Source organism: Amphiprion ocellaris, chromosome 1, assembly GCF_022539595.1.
Source record: "Amphiprion ocellaris isolate individual 3 ecotype Okinawa chromosome 1, ASM2253959v1, whole genome shotgun sequence".
In the NCBI taxonomy this organism is placed as follows: Eukaryota; Metazoa; Chordata; class Actinopteri; family Pomacentridae; genus Amphiprion; species Amphiprion ocellaris.
In genome coordinates this window covers 10363524-10380469 of record NC_072766.1, presented here as the reverse complement: position 1 = coordinate 10380469, position 16946 = coordinate 10363524, and the positions used below count along the sequence as shown (strand labels likewise).

The following is a 16946-nucleotide window of genomic DNA, read 5'->3' as shown; positions in this document are numbered from 1 at the left end:
GGAGCAAACAAAAGGGAGAGAGAGGAAGAGGTTCTTCATAAGCACTGTGTACGTGATGCCATTGTTTGTACCACAATACCACTGCTCTCAAACAGCTTTTTAAGTTGTCACCCGGCCCGTTTGCCCATATTACACTACATCCCAGCAGGATGTTGGTAGACAACGCAACCCACAGTTTGACCAAAACTTTTCCAACAAATGCTTGGTAAGCAGAGTGTGATTCATGTGCTACACTGACAGTGCCTTTACTGCTCTGCTCTCTAACCTGTATCTGCATGTGCGTATGGCAGGGTGCAGTGAGCGGCAACGGTGTGGATCTATCGGTCATCAACGAGGCCAGAAATCTGGTGTCAGACCTGCTGATGGACTCGTCTCTGTCTCCACACACCATCTCAGCTCTGCGCAGCGTCTCCAGCCTCATGGGGACGTTCTCGGGGTCGTGCCGCCCCAGAGTCAACCCTTTTACCCCTTTCCCGGGTTTCTATTCCTGCGATGAGGTGGAGGACTCCGTTGAGAGGAGCGACAGGAAACCTATTAAGGTGGGCACAAGTGATAATAATGCTCCAGACCGGGCAGCCAGATAGCTCAACTGGTTGAGCGGTTGACCCATAAACAGGGGCTATAGCCCCCAACACAGTGGCCTGGGTTTGATTCCAGCTCATGGCCCTTTGCTGCAGGTCTTCCCCCATTCTTCTCCCCTACTTTCCTGTCTGCCTCTCAACTATACCTGTCAAATAAAGCCAAATAAATAAATAATGCTGCAGACTGATCCCACATGCACTGCAGTTCTTTATAACCAGCACCAGAAAAGAAACAGAACTTCTTTGGGTTCTTCAGACATCATAATGCTGCACATCAGTTTCTAATACAGTGGAAGGAACTGGGTAAAGTGGTGACGTAGCTGCAATCTTTTAATTACTTCATCTCGATGATCTCACAAGAGAATTATACCAATCCCATATCTGATGATGTGGTGTGTTGCCAGATGACATTGCGGCCAAAAAAATGTGTTAACCATGTGTTTCTTACTTGGTTTTTTTTTTTTTTTTGCAGTGCTGTATTCAATCTGAACACAGCCCAAATTAGCAAATGCTTTTAGGTGTGATACTGTTTGTGTAACAGCTGCTAAACTTTGTGTATAAAACATATATTTATATTGGAGATTTTCTTCCATCAGGGTTTGAGCAGCAGAAACAGCCTCCCAACACCTCAGCCCAGGCGGAGTTCCACCTCCTCGGTGTCCTCCGTGCTCCCTCCTCTGGACTCTGCCTCCTCACGCTGGGAACGTAACAATGGCAAGAGACCCCACCCTGACCTCAACTTGACCAGGTATCAACAAACACAACTGTGCAGCACTGTGTGGTAAACTTTTTGACTTGCTAACACACTTCATCTTTAGCTCTACTTCACCCCAAATCTGATTCACCTGAATATTGGCTGTTCTTGTAGAATCTAAATAATGTGACTTCATAGTGACTCTGCAGCCCTTGTTGTGAAGGTCCTTTTTTTGGGTCATCCTGAAAAAAACCTGTGAATGAGTCTTAGTGAGTTTTAAATAAGTTAACAGGAAATCGAGTCGGCTTTGTATTATGTGTGTTTGTTGAGGGGGCGAGGTAAGAAATGTAAATCATATTTAATTTTGAAAGAGTAGCCAGAGTTAAGTGTTCAAACTTTTTTGCTTTTTTTTTTTTTTTTAACTTTAACCTCTATTCTTTAACATTCCATCTTGTTTCACTACACTGTCTCTATGTTCAGCTGTTACTTTTATTGTCAGAGAGAGACATTATTGTTACAAACATTTAACATGTGACTAAAACAGACAGAAAAGAAAACATGGAATGCCTAAAAGCACTGTTTTTGGCAGTACAATGCCATAATTATTGATGTAGGAACTTAAGTGATTTTGGTTATTATCGAGAAAACCATGGAAAACAGCTAGATATCAGCTCTTAAACTCTTATGAGCTATTTTCGTTATCATTGTATTTGTCCAAACAAATGTACCTTTAGTGGTACCGGGTATTAAAACGAACAAGAAATTGAAGAAAAAAAGGGTGGTCTAATCATTTTTTCCACAACTGTATGTCTGTGGTAAGTTATCATCAAAAGAAAACGGATTTCACCATTTTATCAAAGTATCACTCTGTAATACTATAGCACACTGCCCTCACTGCTGTACCTCCCATTTCTTCACAGCTGATTGGTAAAGAGGTCATTTTTACATTTTTGAACAATAAACCAAAACAGCTTCTTGCAGTTTTGGTCTTTGCTGTGGTTAGAAGCTGTTTGTGTGAGGCTAAAAAGCTAAAGACTGGGACAGAAAGTTTGCCCACTAACCCACAATTCCCGCTTCATGGGAAGCAGACCAAACCCTGCTATCATTAGCTGAGAAACAAAGGAAATGTAAATATACATCACATTTAAATGGTCACAGATTACAGTAGTGACTGGGGCTTTGAGTTTGTTTAGCAGTCTCAGCATTGAAGTGTTAATCACAAACACGAAACTGAGAGGAATTGTGCTTCGTCATTTCCTTTCATTGTGTTTGTGTTGACAAAATAATGAGTAAAATGACTTTCTGCCATAGGCTGAATATAGAAGAGCTTGTACAGAGAAACCACTGACTGTAGATGAAGATAGCACAACTTTCAGTGACGTCAGCCGCGGGTTTACTGAAGAGCAGTTTTGGAGCTCAGTGTGGTTACTCAGGCCATCACCATCTTGACAGCACCAGACACCGCCTCATTATTATCATAAATGAGCAAAGAAAATGATTATCAGTGGAGCTGAGGTGGGCAATGCAAACATCTAAGGGCCACGGATGGTCTTATGATGGCATCAACCTGCCACGCCTTTAATTGGTAAAAACTTTAAGCCTGAATAAAGTTTAAACTGGTGAGTTATATAAAAATTCAGCCACAGTGCAGTTGTCAGAAACAGGAAAAGTAGCAGCATGTTTATTTCTGATATACAGTTTAGCATTTTAACATGGGGGTTGATGGGAATTGACTCACCTTTAGAGTCGACCTGAAGTGGCCATTCTAGGAACTGCAATTTTGGAACATGGTCTTAATTTTCTGTTTGCCAAAAATCGAAAGTAGGAGATATTAAAATGTCACAGTGATGACTGTTGACCAGTAAAAGCTGAGAAATAGATCTGCATTTTACACAATCAAGAAGTTTATCTGCATTATAATAATGGTATCTGCTGTTTAAATGCATGGAGGGAAGCTCAGGTTTCTTTGTACATGAATTCATGACAATGTTCAGTTTACTGGTACATTGTAGGATGCAGTGTCTATACAGTGAGTCCCCACAGGATGGCAGGAGAGGACTAACTATACTGGCTGCTCAGCTTCTTTGACCTTAACATTATCATGCTGTTTTACTTTCTGAGGTGTCAGATAATTGGCAGAATATGGTGTAGCCTTGAAGCGGTATGTTCACCAGATGAGGCAAAACATCTGACAGTCAGACAGCTGTTCCTTATGAAGAAAAAGTTTGGTAAGAGTTGAAACATTTTCTTCACTGCCTGTATTGTGACTGTGTTTGTTTTGTGCTCCAGCTCAGGTTTGTCCAATGGGCCCAATGCAAACTTGCTGACCATTCCCAAGCAGAGGTCTTCTTCTGTTACCCTCACATACCATGCAGGGCCCCGGAGAGCAGGTGAGACTTGACCACAAAACCTCCCAACCTCAGTGCAGTTTAGCTAATAGCTCATGTTTTGACTCTGTATTTTTGTTTATCCTCTTAAGGCACATCTCCCAGCCTGAGCCCAGTCACCTCGCCAAGCCACAGTCCTCCTGTAGTCGGCACAGGTTCTTCATCATCGCTTGTTACTCGATCGCCTGTGGAGTTCCCAGACACGGCTGACTTCCTGACAAAGCCGAGTGTCAATTTGAACCTGCACAAGCCCTTGGGCTACACACTCAGCTCACCAGATTTCCAGCAGGCCTTCCGTAGCCCGGCTTTACCTCTCTGCACGAGGTAAGACCTGCAGACGTTTGCCGTGTCTTACTCAAAGTTGTCTTTTACGGCAGAGATTCTAACAATACATTTCAATAATGGAGTGCAATTGGTCATGTGTGCGATTGTCCGTTCTAGCTGTGGGCGTCAGATGCTCAAGGGAGTTTCCAGCGGCGATACAGGAGAATCCCATCAACCGTTTAGCAGCGAGGCTCAACGGAGACGCTCAGGTACACAGAATTACATCTGTTTCACATTAGTGGAATGCAGTCACGGAAGACAATCATGACAAGTGCTGTAGTGTTGAGGTTTAAAAAAGAAACACGTCAGGGGGTTAATGCTGCTCTCTGCTGGACTCCAACAATATTGCAAGTTGATTCTTACCCAGACAATGACACATACAGAAAGAATGAACTTTAACTGTGTTTTTTCCATGCCTGTTCTTTGTTATATTCAAAGCAAAGATTTTATCAATAAATTCAACATTAGCCACCGTGTGTTCTGGTAGCAGTTTTATTATTTTTTTTGTTCACTTTACAAAGGCAACCAATTGAAAGAAAAGAACAAAAGTAGAATAAGCTTTACTAAAAATAAGTTCTTGTCGTATCAAAAGCTTGTTGAAATACTCGCTAAATAATTATTTAGTGAATGTAGTCAATTCAGTATAAAACCGATGAAATTCAGAGTTTCATTATAAACAGGTGGTGTAATAATGGGCAGTATGGCAACATACTTTTACCTCTTTGGTGTGTTTGTGTAGCTCTGTCGATCATGGATGGCTTCCCACTGAGTCGTATGTGTGTCTATACAGCAGGTGAAGGAGTGGATTTCACAGGGGAGCCTCTGATCAGGGAGGAGAGCGTGGAGGCAGACGTGTCTGGAGACGGGAAGCCAGACGTCGGAGGAAACCAGGGGTTGGCGGATGAGGAGAAGGAGAAGAGCCCGAACACAGAGCAGCAGACTCAGGAATCAGAGGTGTGTTCGATCAGAGGCTCTCTGCTTCCAGTATGATCAACTGCAGCACAGCAGATGACACAACTGTGTTATTTGGGATGCTGTTGGTTTTAACCACATCCGTAATCACGATTATTTGTCTCACATCCTGCAGATTTGTCTCAGACGTTTAGCTCATCATTCAGTTCAACAACTTCTTACAGTGTGTGAACTCATAGAGATTCTGTTTTTATTCACGGACACTTAGACAGTTCTTCTCTGAGAATGGAACCCACAACCAATTTATGTAATTGTATAATTGGCATCATTTTGGTTTCCCCCGGAGAGACTATGATTAATCTAAACTGCCATTCTTTTCACATTTATACAGAGAAGAGCTTTTGTTAATTCCTCCAAGTCGTGTGAAACTAAAATCACTAAAACCCTCTCAGTATAGCCTTTAAACACTGTGATGTTGTCATTGGTCTGTATGCTTTGTATTTAGATAGTCATTTGGTTGTTGTTGTCTTCCTATAATGTATGTTTTACATGTTATCAAACATCAAAATCTGTTTTACATGTTACTGTAAATGTGAAAAAAGTTTTATATAGCAACTCAAGGATACATTAACCACTACTACACACAAACTTCTGACTAACATTTCACCAGCCCAGTTGTAGAATATAATAGATATAGGTCATATTTGTGGTTTTGCTGCATTATTTTGTTGTTTTTATTTGTCATAATTCCAGTCATATGTTTGTCTCGTGCTAAATCAGTGGAGCATTGTTTTATGAAAGTAATGGCAGTAAAAACGCACTAATCTATACAGCCTAAACGTTTTGATTGTTGTCTCCAGGCTGAGCAGGAGTTCAGGTTAGATCCTATGCTGGAGGACCACGAGGATCTAATGGAGAGGATGAACACCTGGAACTTCCAAATCTTTGACCTGGTGGACAAAACAGGAGGGAAGACTGGAAGAGTCCTGAGCTATGTAAGTAGAAAAATCACAAACCAAACATTTCCTGTAGCATGCGGTTTAAACTGTTAATCCGTCCACTATGCATCAACCTTTTTAAAATAAAATCAAACATTTTACGAGCTCTACCAGAGAAAAGAGAGACAGCTATACCACACTGCAAATGTAACTATGCAACAGGTCAGTTATAATTATTATGAGTTTCAGATGGTACAAACAACTCTTTTTTTAGTTTAAAATCCAGTCTTGCGTGCACACTAATCTTTAATGTATATAATGTTTATCTTATCTATTCAGCTGATCAGTGATGGTGGTGACTATCTTCTGCTTTGATTGGTGTTTCAGTAAAGCTTGCTCGTGTTTCCCCAGGTGACATACACCCTTTTCCAGGATATGTGTCTGTTTGAAATTTTCAAGATCCCTGTGAAGGAATTCATGACATACTTCTGTGCTCTGGAGAATGGCTACAGAGACATTCCCTGTGAGTGTTACATGGTGCTTGTATGGTGTATTCAAAGACTATTTCATGTATTACAGGAGGGTGGTTACGTGCGTTATTTGATATTGTGTGGCAAGGCTAAGATTTAGGTTTCAGCAAGCCATACATTTAAATTATTGCTAGCATACATGGTAAATAGATGTAATTGAAACTATTGTGGTCAAAAACGCACAGATCATAACCGGGTCCATGCTACTGATGTGCTCCACGCTGTTTGGTACCTGACCACTCGACCAATCCCTGGGTTCCAGCAGATCCACAGTGAGCACGTGACAGGAAGTGACACAGGTAAACACCAGTGACTCATAAACTTATCAGTCATAGATGAGTGTTACCGTTTAATTTGCATACATGGCTGCTCAACGTTCATTCAGTCTCTAATCACATTACAGCCTGCATACAGTAACTGTCCTAATGGATGTCAGTTCTGAAAAAAATAAAAGGTTTTTAATGCAGTTAGTCCCCTGCGGCTTCCTCAGAGTATAAAAATGTGGCGAGCATGGAAACGATCACCTTTAACTAGTCAGGGATGTTTCGGTGTGCCAGTCCTAATGAGCAGCTTGTGGGTTACGTCACTTTTTTAGATGGGTAAATGCGGTTTGGCAAGGAGTCAACCTTCGAGGAACAGAGCAGAGTAGTTAGGCAACTAAACATGATTGCACTAATCATGTAAACAGATGGACCGTGTTGTTAAAGTGTAGTTTGGTTTAAAATGCAGGAAATCCTCGTCACTGCTTGAGACATTGTAGCCCTACCAGAAATAATTTAATGCTTGTCTACCGATGTCCCACAATGTAGCCCAGAACAGCTGTGAATTGATAAAAGGGAAACGAGAGGGATAAAGAAAATATCAGTAATGTGAAATAGCAGTGTAAAACAGTAAATAAATGGATGGAGAACGCTATGTGTGAGTGTGTGTGTATAATCGTATTCAACATCATGTTTCTTGTTTCTGTATCTGCCTAACTGCAGAAAGAGCTACAGCTGTAACCTGATTTTACAGCGACAGCATCTTATTTGTCATCACTGTGACCTCATTAACATCCTTCATCTTTGCTGTGTTCCAGATTCAGATAGTGGAATCTCTCCAGGCAGGATATCCTACGCCTCCTCCAAGAGCTCCTCAATTTCAGATGACAGCTACGGCTGTCTGGCCTGGAACATACCTGCCCTGGAGCTCATGGCCCTTTATGTAGCAGCTGCAATGCACGACTATGACCATCCTGGTCGCACAAATGCCTTTCTAGTAGCCACTAATGCACCTCAGGTAACCCTACAGCATCTATTTTGCAGACAGAATCGTAAAATGTAATGACATCAAAGCACTCGTGTACAGAATAAAAAGGATAACATGTTCAAAATATCCAAAATTATGTTATTATGACTGTTGAAAATGCTCTAGTAAAGTTACATTACATACAGAAGATTCTAAGACTATTTTCCGCCCTAGAATATCTTTTCTAGTCACTGTATTTCCACAACATTGGTCCTATACTTAGTCTGGACCTGCAAAGTCATCACACACAGTGTTGGATATCTACGATTCAGTTTTTCAAGTCAGCAGCCTTCATAACAAAACGAAAATGGGAGTTTTTACTTCTTTCATCTGTAAATCTCCTAAAACTTGGTGAAAGCTATTTGCCACTCAGAGTAGAGGATCACTCTTTGTAAAAGGTTAAAAAACACCTTTCTAACAGGAAACTCTTTTCTTTGAACACAAACAGACAAAGAGCAAATATCGATACTGGTGTCTCGGTCCCTGATAAATTCTGTGTATATATGCAAAATCACATGGCTTCCTCTCTGTCTGTCTGAGTGGCCACTGGTGGTTTCTGCAAAACTATTTTCCTCTTTAAAACACAATAACTTCCTATTGACATAAGCGGTTGTCTTTATCATTTGCAACATAATTGCCCATAATGTAACCTCTAATGTAGTAAGCAATGCGTATTCATCTATAACTTCTACATGCCTCAGTGTCATTTGACCTGACTCACGTTGCATTCATGGTTTGTCCAAATGCATTATGTCTCCAGTTTTACAGTTAATCTTTAACTTGAGTCAACACTGTCCTTATATCACTTTCTGTACATGCTTCATAACACAAAGCCAGTTTTCTGCTTGATTGACACGAACACAGAAAATTACGGCCTCCTTTTGGTGTCTTAGTGTTATTTGATGCACCGAGACAAAGTTAACTTATTTCTACATACTGTTCCTCCAGTGGAGATCATATGTAAGGCTAGATTCTTACCATTTGGCCAGCTCATCCCATGAGAAATGAAACGGTTTACCACTTGCCCCAGTTTAAATATTGTACTTTCACAACATGTCCAGCGATAGCACTCACACTGTCTGAGTTTTGTCCCAGGAAAGTGGGTTAAAAGAAAGCAGAGGGACCCTGTACCCATTGATCACTAATGATGTTGACAGCCATTATCTCTGCTAAAAGGATCTTAAGTCTTTCTTGGTATCTAATAACTGCTTTTAACCTGTTTGTCCCCTCAGCTATATGTTTGTCTTTCATATTTCTGATTTCATAACCAAATACCCTCGTCTTTTCATCTCATTTATTGAGTGCTTGCTATTTTTAAATCCATTACAAATTGTGTAACTCGTACGCAGACGCGTTACGTAAGCACATTCATTACAAACATTTTAGAGGAAATTGTGAGACTCTTCTTAGTGCGTCATCTTTCCCCTCCCTCACCACTTGGTCATTACTTCCTGTGTGATGCAGGCGGTGCTGTACAACGACCGCTCGGTGCTGGAGAACCACCACGCTGCGTCTGCCTGGAGCCTCTACCTGTCCCGGCCCGAGTTCAACTTCCTGGTCAACCTGGATCATGTGGAGTTCAAGCGTTTTCGCTTCCTCGTAATCGAAGCTATACTGGCCACAGACCTCAAGAAGCACTTTGACTTCCTGGCTGAGTTCAACTCCAAAGTATGAGATTCTCAAATCCTCTTAAAAGCTTCCTTACAGAAAGCATACGTTTGTTTATCCTTTATCAAAATATTCATTCAAACTATGAACCCCAAGCAGCACAATAAATGCAGGATAAACTGGTTGACTAGTTTTAATGAAGCATCCATCTTTCTTGTTTGCTAACAGGTGAACGATGTGAACAGTCCAGGAATTGATTGGACCAATGAGAACGACAGACTGCTGGTGTGCCAAGTGTGTATCAAGCTGGCAGACATCAACGGGCCGGCCAAAGTCCGTGACTTGCACCTCAAGTGGACAGAAGGCATCGTCAATGAGTTTTATGAGCAGGTACAGACTGCATGCTAATGCTGCAGAGCGTGTTCATTTATCACAGATCATTTCAGTTTAGGGTTTTATTGAACTTTTTGAAATAATACAATAAATCTGATTTTGTCTCTTTTGTTTTGGGTAAAATCAGTCGTCCTGTTTCCACCATAAATACCTTTAGAAAAGAACACAAAACTTGCACATTTATACCTCTTTCACCCTTTGAACGATCTAATCCTGTCTAAACATCAAATGTACCAACACAGTAAACAAGAACAAACACGTGACATTAGTGACATCTTCTCATCCCTCTGCAGTTTGTGTCCCAGAGAAAGAAACTTAGAATAATTACTCGGAAAAAGTCCTTTTAGCTCGCTACAGTTAAGTGTTTTTCAATCTTTGTTATCCTGCAAGGAAAGTGTGTTTTTTGTTACGGCAAAACCAGATGCAAAGATCATAATAAATCAGAAGGTGTAACAGTGTTGGTATTCTGATCGTCTCTGATTATAAAGTAGTTTGAGCCAAGTATCAGCTGTCATAACTAACGATCTGTTTTGAAATATGATCTTTGCTTTTAATCCTAAGGGAGATGAGGAGGCCAGGTTGGGATTACCCATCAGCCCCTTCATGGACCGCTCATCCCCTCAGCTGGCCAAGCTACAGGAGTCCTTCATCACCCACATCGTAGGGCCGCTTTGTAACTCCTACGATGCTGCTGGCCTACTTCCTGGCCACTGGATCAATGAAGCGGGATCAGATGAAGACGATGAGGAGGGGCAGGTGGACATAGACACGGATGAAGATGAGGACGAGGAGGATGAGCTTGAAGATGAGCTGGCACCAAGTAAGATTTGACACCAACAGCTCTGCAGTATTGCTTGTTTAAGGCAACCAGTGAGCTTATGATGGGGATCTTTTCAATGCAACTCCAGGAACACCCCAGTTTGCAGTGTAGCACAGAATTAAACAGAATTATACTTAGTAATAAGCAGATAAAGTCACGTTTACTTTACCCTCTCTGTTCATATGCATGCTCAATCGCTTTTAAAGTCCCATGCACTCTTTTCTTTCCCTGTCACTCTCTAGCTCCCTATCTATTCAGCTCTTCCCAGCTTTTTATTTTTAGCCATTAAATGACATTTAGACCAGCATCACTGCAGTTATTTTCATTTCTGGTAACACCACCAGGTGACAGCCAGGCAACCTTCAACCCTTGGGAAGAGGAGGCTTGTCTGATGTAGGTTGACCTAGAAAGATAGACCCCTGACTCAGACATGACCTTCAACACTGTCCATCCATCCATCATCCATACACCACTTAATCCTCATTAGGCTCACAGGGGGCTGGAGTCTATTCCAGCTGACTTAGGGTGAAGGCAGGAGACACCATGGACAGGTCACCAGTCTATCACAGGGCTACATATAGAGACAAACAATCACACTCACATTCACACCTATGGACAATTTAGAATCACCAATTAACCTCAGCATATCTTTGGACTGTGGGAGGAAGCCGGAGTACCTGGAGGAAACCCACGCATGCACAGGGAGAACATGCAAACTCCACACAGAAACATCCCAGGTGAACCAGCAATCTTCTAGCTGCAAGGCAACGGTGCTAACCACTGAACCACTGTGCAGCCCCTCAGCACTGTGTCAGTCTAAAATCAGAATCAGAAAGGTTTTATTGCCAAATAGGTTTTCACAAACAAGGAGTTTGACTAACCGTTTTATTTATGGCTGTCAAAATTAATGCGTTAATGCGGATTAATCCATCATCATGATTAATCTGATTACAAATTTTAACACAATTAACGTATCTGCGACGCAGAATGACTCAAAATCCCTGAAGCGTCTGTGGCAACGCATTTTGGGCAGTTTGTCGAAGTAGAGTTACTGTTGCACATGCACAAATGGGCAGTTAATCCGGTAGTGGTATCTATCTGTTTGTTTGTCTGTCTATAAAATCCCTTCTTTTTTGAGTCTGTTTGTTGCTCATGCAAAATGAAACGCGATTAATATAGATCAAAAACAGATGATAGTTAATTGTGATTAACTGAAATTAATCCACATCAATTCTGTGATTAATCTGATTAACAATTTTTAGCATTTGACAGCACTAGTTTTATTACATGAAAGTTAACAGTAACGTAGAGATATAAAAAATGTTGCCAGTCAGTAAGCAGCAGGTGTTAAAAGACAAATAAGAAGCAGTATTACAAGTCAAATTAGCAGAAAGTTTAATCAGGGTTTTTTTTAAATCACAAAAAGCAATAGAAATACTTTCAGTGTGTAGGAATGAAATAAACATGAAGTATAAAATTGTGTTTACATCACAGTTCCATAAACACACGTGTTTGCCTCTTGTTCGCTGCAGGAAGGAGGAAAAGCCGCCGCCGGTTGTTCTGCAGCATCATGCAGCACCTGACGGAGAACCACAAGGTGTGGAAGAAGATCATCGAGGAGGAGGACAAGAGCAAAGAGCTCGGCAAACAGCTGCCGGCAGACAGCTTGCCCACCTCCCCGTCAGATGACATCCAGGTGATCCAGGAGGAGGAGGAGGGAGAGGAGCGTCAGTAGCAGGACACAGGGAAAGAACAGAGGTGTGTGAAAAAGATAAGGAGAGGCAGCAGAAGGACACGAGTCCCTCGACCACCTGCCTTTCACTGACAAACAGTTGACAAATGCACATAAAACACACTTTGCTCCCTCACGCACACACACACACACACACACACACACACACACACACACACACACACAATACAAACACACACATATTGAAAGATTCACTGTGCAGACACTCAGATGCTTAAGCAGTCACGTTGTTTTTGGAGAAACAAAAAGGCCTTACTACTGTGAGCGGATCCTTACTGCAACGGTGGGGGCCCAACTCCTATGCACTTTCACCCCATGGAGAGTCAAGTGCACCCAGAAAAACAAGCACCAGAACTGAGGAGGAAGGTGCAGAAGAAGAAGAAGAAGAAGAGTGTGGACGGGGTCCAGCATTAACTTGCCCTCCATGGTAACCTGGCTGTGATGCTGCCTTGAATGCAAAGCGCTTAACACCTCCCTTAGGTACAAAACAATTTCTGTATATTTAAAAAAAAAAAAAACAAAAAAAAAAGGTAGAGGAAAAGTACTGACGCAAGTGACATCATGAAATGATTGATACCCTTTACCAAAGTGAACAGTTCATACATGGAAAGACAAGAGACTGAAACAGTTTCAGCCTCAATGTCAGGTATATTTTTGAATTATATATATATATATATACATATATATATCAAATGATGTGCCTGTCTGAACCTTTACTAAGTCCATATTGGCCCAGAGCCTAGGCTTGTGTAGTTCTCTCTCCTTGCTGGCGACACGAAACACTGTATCAGACTCAGTCACAGAGACATTATTGAAATGTTGACTGATTAATAGCATTATATCTGCATCATTTTTGATGCTTTTACTCATGTGTACCACCCGTCTTTTTTTTTTTTTTAAATTCTTTAACTCTCCGTTCTTTATTTTGTTTGAGTGTGTGAATATTTTTGGCAGGAATGTGATAGAGAGAATGAGTAGGGAGAAAGAGAGCACATTTTTAATTATTTTAGTATGTAATTTGTGTGTATGTTTGTGTGTCCTTTTTAGTAATGGTTGGTTTCTAATCAGTGAAATGTCCTCTGATGTTTAACATGTCGCATTCAGATCAGGAGTGCTGTTTCAATGAATGGATTCTTCATTTTTCCTTTTTTTGATTCTAAGTATTTTTTTAAAGGTTACTCAGGATTCACGCAAAGTTGAATAATTATTTTGCAAGAATTTATGTCATTAATATGAAATACACTTTAAAAAACGAAGAAAATTAAAAATCTGGGTGACTGAAGTAGTTTGTAATCTCTTAATGAACAACGTGACGACACAAATTCAAGCAATTGAAATCCTCTGTGACAGAGGAGCATACAGTATGTGCTGTCTCTTGGCCATTCATACACTGTTTGCATAACCTTTTTACAACCTCACTGGCAAAAAAGCTCATAGATTGTCAGCAGACTGCAAACGTCTCTCCTGCAGCGACACAACATAATTGTACAATTCTGCAGTTCTATAACAGTACATTAGGCTGTTGTTTTTTTCTTTAAATTCAGTGTTCTCTGCATTGTTTTGTAAAGCATCAGTCTAAATTCACATGAGATAAACTGAATCCTCATCCAACCTTCATTTTTCTCTTCTTAAAAGATTTTTGTCACAACCCACAACTCGGCCAGTGTCTCAAGAAGGGATCCAGGGTTTCATGTCACTTTGGTTTTGTTTCTCTATATATAAATATATATTTTATGACATGCCACGAGGCAGGTTACAAAACTACTAGTTCTCTAATTTTGTCTCTAAGTACTCTTGGCATTCCACTAGAATAAGACGTTTTATCAAAGGGAAGGCACAGTTGTCGCCTGGCTCCTTATTAAATCCTAACCTCTGGAGAAAAATGTTAAGTAAGCAGTGTAAACCGAGATAGTAATATTTAAAGACAAAAAAACTAGACACAGATGTGCACATTTTAATACCAAACAAGTGTTTAGCCGCTGTACAAAAGAGTATGTGCATATAAATATATATTTTTTAAATAATCAAATGAATGCATCTGTTTTCTACACACAGCTGACATATTGTACATTGCGATCCTGTAATTTACCTTTTGTGTTTCCAGAGTTTTTATCGACTTCTATTTACAGGTGTGGAACTGTGGGGCTTGGTGTTTTTGATTTGGATTTTTCCACTTGGTTTCAGTCTCTCCTATTTTCTGTATCATAACCACTCTTGTATCCCTCACTATCTCTCTCTATCACTGTCGTATCACTTGACCCAACTAGTGCCAAACTTTACCTGCATACTGTAATTTGTGGGCCCTGTTATGCTGATTGGCAAATATTTCTCTGGGCTCCAGTACTGTTCATGCAACAGAAACAGTCAAATATCCCTCCAGGATCAAGTGACAACAACAAGAGTCAGAGTTGGACTCGGGTTAGGGCCGTATACACGTTCTGACAAATCTGTCATCAGTTTTTGTTTTCACATGGACCCATGCTGGATCATAAAGCCTCGGTAGCTCCTGAACCGGACATATTCTGGCTCATTAAGTTGTAAAAGTGTGTTCGCTTCTCACTGTGCAGTCCTTCGAACCACAGTGTCCTCTGATGATTGTGCCATAAATACATCTATGAATGGTTGTTACCCTTATGCAGCATCAATATACGTATGTTTGTCTAATGTAACCATTCACCCTTATCTACATTGTGGGGGCAACAGATTTTTGTTGTTATTTATAGCTGTCATAAAACACCATCCCTTAAGTATGAGCAATTCTCATTGATTTTTATTGGTGTTTGTGTGTGTCTTTGTCAACTCACAATATACACTGTTTTCTTTCTTTCTTTCTTTCTTTCTTTCTTTTTTGTCCATGCCACCCCAAATAAACAGAAAGAGACCCTACATGCAGCAATTGCACACTCACACATATGTTTTAACTTATAAGGCCTCCCCCCCAGGAGATTGTGGGCCTGGACAAACTAGGCTTGGGACCACTTGACCTCCCATTTATGTTAATGCATAACACCTGAGTTATGTAGAGTTCAGGCCGAGCAGAAGTCTAATCAGCCATAGGAACAGCGGATCAGTCCATGATGTGTACAGTCAATGCAAAGTCCATTTTCCCAACTGTAGCTCGCTACAACACTTATAACCAGCATTTCAGCATGTTTCAGTTCATTTCTTTAATTTTAAGTCTCCTATCAGTGTCATTTTGGCTCAACAAACAGAGTTAGTGAGTGACCAGCGTACATAGTGGAGCATTTAAAGTTGGTAAATGGAGCTAAAAGATGAGTTCAACTTATTCCTGATCACCTCAGGGTTATGTAAAAAGTTGCTAATGTCTTATGGGTCTGCTTAAATCGTAAATAAGCCACTGTTTGTTGCTGGTGACTTTACTGTGTAATGTGAATGTATGTTACAGATTGCTGGGTAGCCCCAAAGTCATAACATCATCTCACCATACCGTTAATCACTGCATGGGCGTCGGTTTTGTTTGAACATCGGTGTCTGCGGGTTCTCCCCAAGGACCATCACATTTAACAGCTTGCATCCTGGGGAATTTTTACGCACCAATTTGTGCCTTTTCCTGCGTTAATTTATGGTGGGAATGCCTTTACTTATGTAAAAGAAAAATTCAGGCACCTGGTAACAGTACAAATTATATGTTCAGGGACTCACTCACTCTCCTGTGCATCAACTTTTCTCAATAGTATCTCCTGAGCAGCACACACGTAGGCATGATTTCTGCCCTCTTCTGTGTCTTTTGTTAGCTCACATCACATCTTTAAATGTGCATGTGACACCTGTTCACACCCTTGATAAATTTGTTCACTTTTATTAGTTTATAAACCTCTGGACTTCACCATCTCATGTGTTCCAGTAAGATCTCTGCTCAACTTTTTGGCCGTTTAAAACATATCACACAAACCTGTGTTTTGGGATGATTCTTAGGAATTATGTACATCTCGGCTACGTTGCTGAAGCTGAATCAAAACATGAATACAGTAGATTTTGGCAAGAACTGATCACAAGACTGACCTCGTTTAAGCCTCTAAATAAGTAAACTTGAAAAAATGTTGAATATAGTTTCTCAACTTTAAAAAATGTGCATAAACCTGCCTGTGTGCACATGGAGGAGACATGACTGTGTGTGTGTGTGTGTGTGTGTGTGTGTGTGTGTGTGTGTGTGTGTGTGTGTGTGTGTGTGTGTGTGTGTGTGTGTGTGTGTGTGTGTGTGTGTGTGTGTGTGTGTGTGTGTGTGTGTGGCTGGGATGATTATTTTAGCCACAAAATATTCAGTTGTTGTATGAGCTCATAATTCATACTCATATTTTGGGTCTAAAAATTGAAGGCCCCCATATTGTGAATGCATTCTGGCCTACTCTACACAACACACACCTGTTTTATTAAAAATAAATAAATAAATCTCCATCCACATTAAAAAAGCAACTTAACTGAAACGCTGCCAAGAACTTGCCAAACCAACTGGCACTCATATAACCTTAAAGCCATGTTGGCCAATCAGAAGCCTGCAAAACAGCTACATTCAGGTCTGGCAGGCTGACAACGACGGTGCATCAAGGAAAGAGGAAATCGTATGTCTTACACCTCTGCTGCTCAGTATAGTGAAAGAGTAGCTGTGCGTTGATGTGCATTAAAATGTCCTGTTAGCAAAGTTGGCATTGTCACTATTTTGGCCACCCATCGCCTCACGCAAACAAAGGAGATAATGGT

General features: G+C 40.8%; 1 protein-coding gene across 2 annotated transcripts in view; it reads left to right on the top strand.

Moving 5' to 3' along the window:
• The window catches only part of pde3b (phosphodiesterase 3B), a 52834-nt gene extending 37854 nt beyond the window's left edge, over positions 1-14980 (top strand). The window contains exons 3-16 of one of the 2 annotated variants that reach the window (XM_035944459.2): positions 291-539; positions 1178-1329; positions 3565-3665; positions 3755-3986; positions 4104-4195; positions 4780-4940; positions 5759-5893; positions 6248-6359; positions 6552-6665; positions 7445-7644; positions 9118-9321; positions 9490-9651; positions 10216-10474; positions 12007-14980. In XM_035944459.2, coding sequence (XP_035800352.2) covers positions 291-539; positions 1178-1329; positions 3565-3665; positions 3755-3986; positions 4104-4195; positions 4780-4940; positions 5759-5893; positions 6248-6359; positions 6552-6665; positions 7445-7644; positions 9118-9321; positions 9490-9651; positions 10216-10474; positions 12007-12209 — 2376 coding nt within the window. In that variant the 3' untranslated portion in view covers positions 12210-14980. Of the gene's footprint in view, positions 1-290; positions 540-1177; positions 1330-3564; positions 3666-3754; positions 3987-4103; positions 4196-4776; positions 4941-5758; positions 5894-6247; positions 6360-6551; positions 6666-7444; positions 7645-9117; positions 9322-9489; positions 9652-10215; positions 10475-12006 lie in introns of both variants that reach the window. The other variant, XM_023262283.3, reaches the window with a different exon arrangement.
• The last annotated feature ends 1966 nt before the right edge of the window (positions 14981-16946 follow it).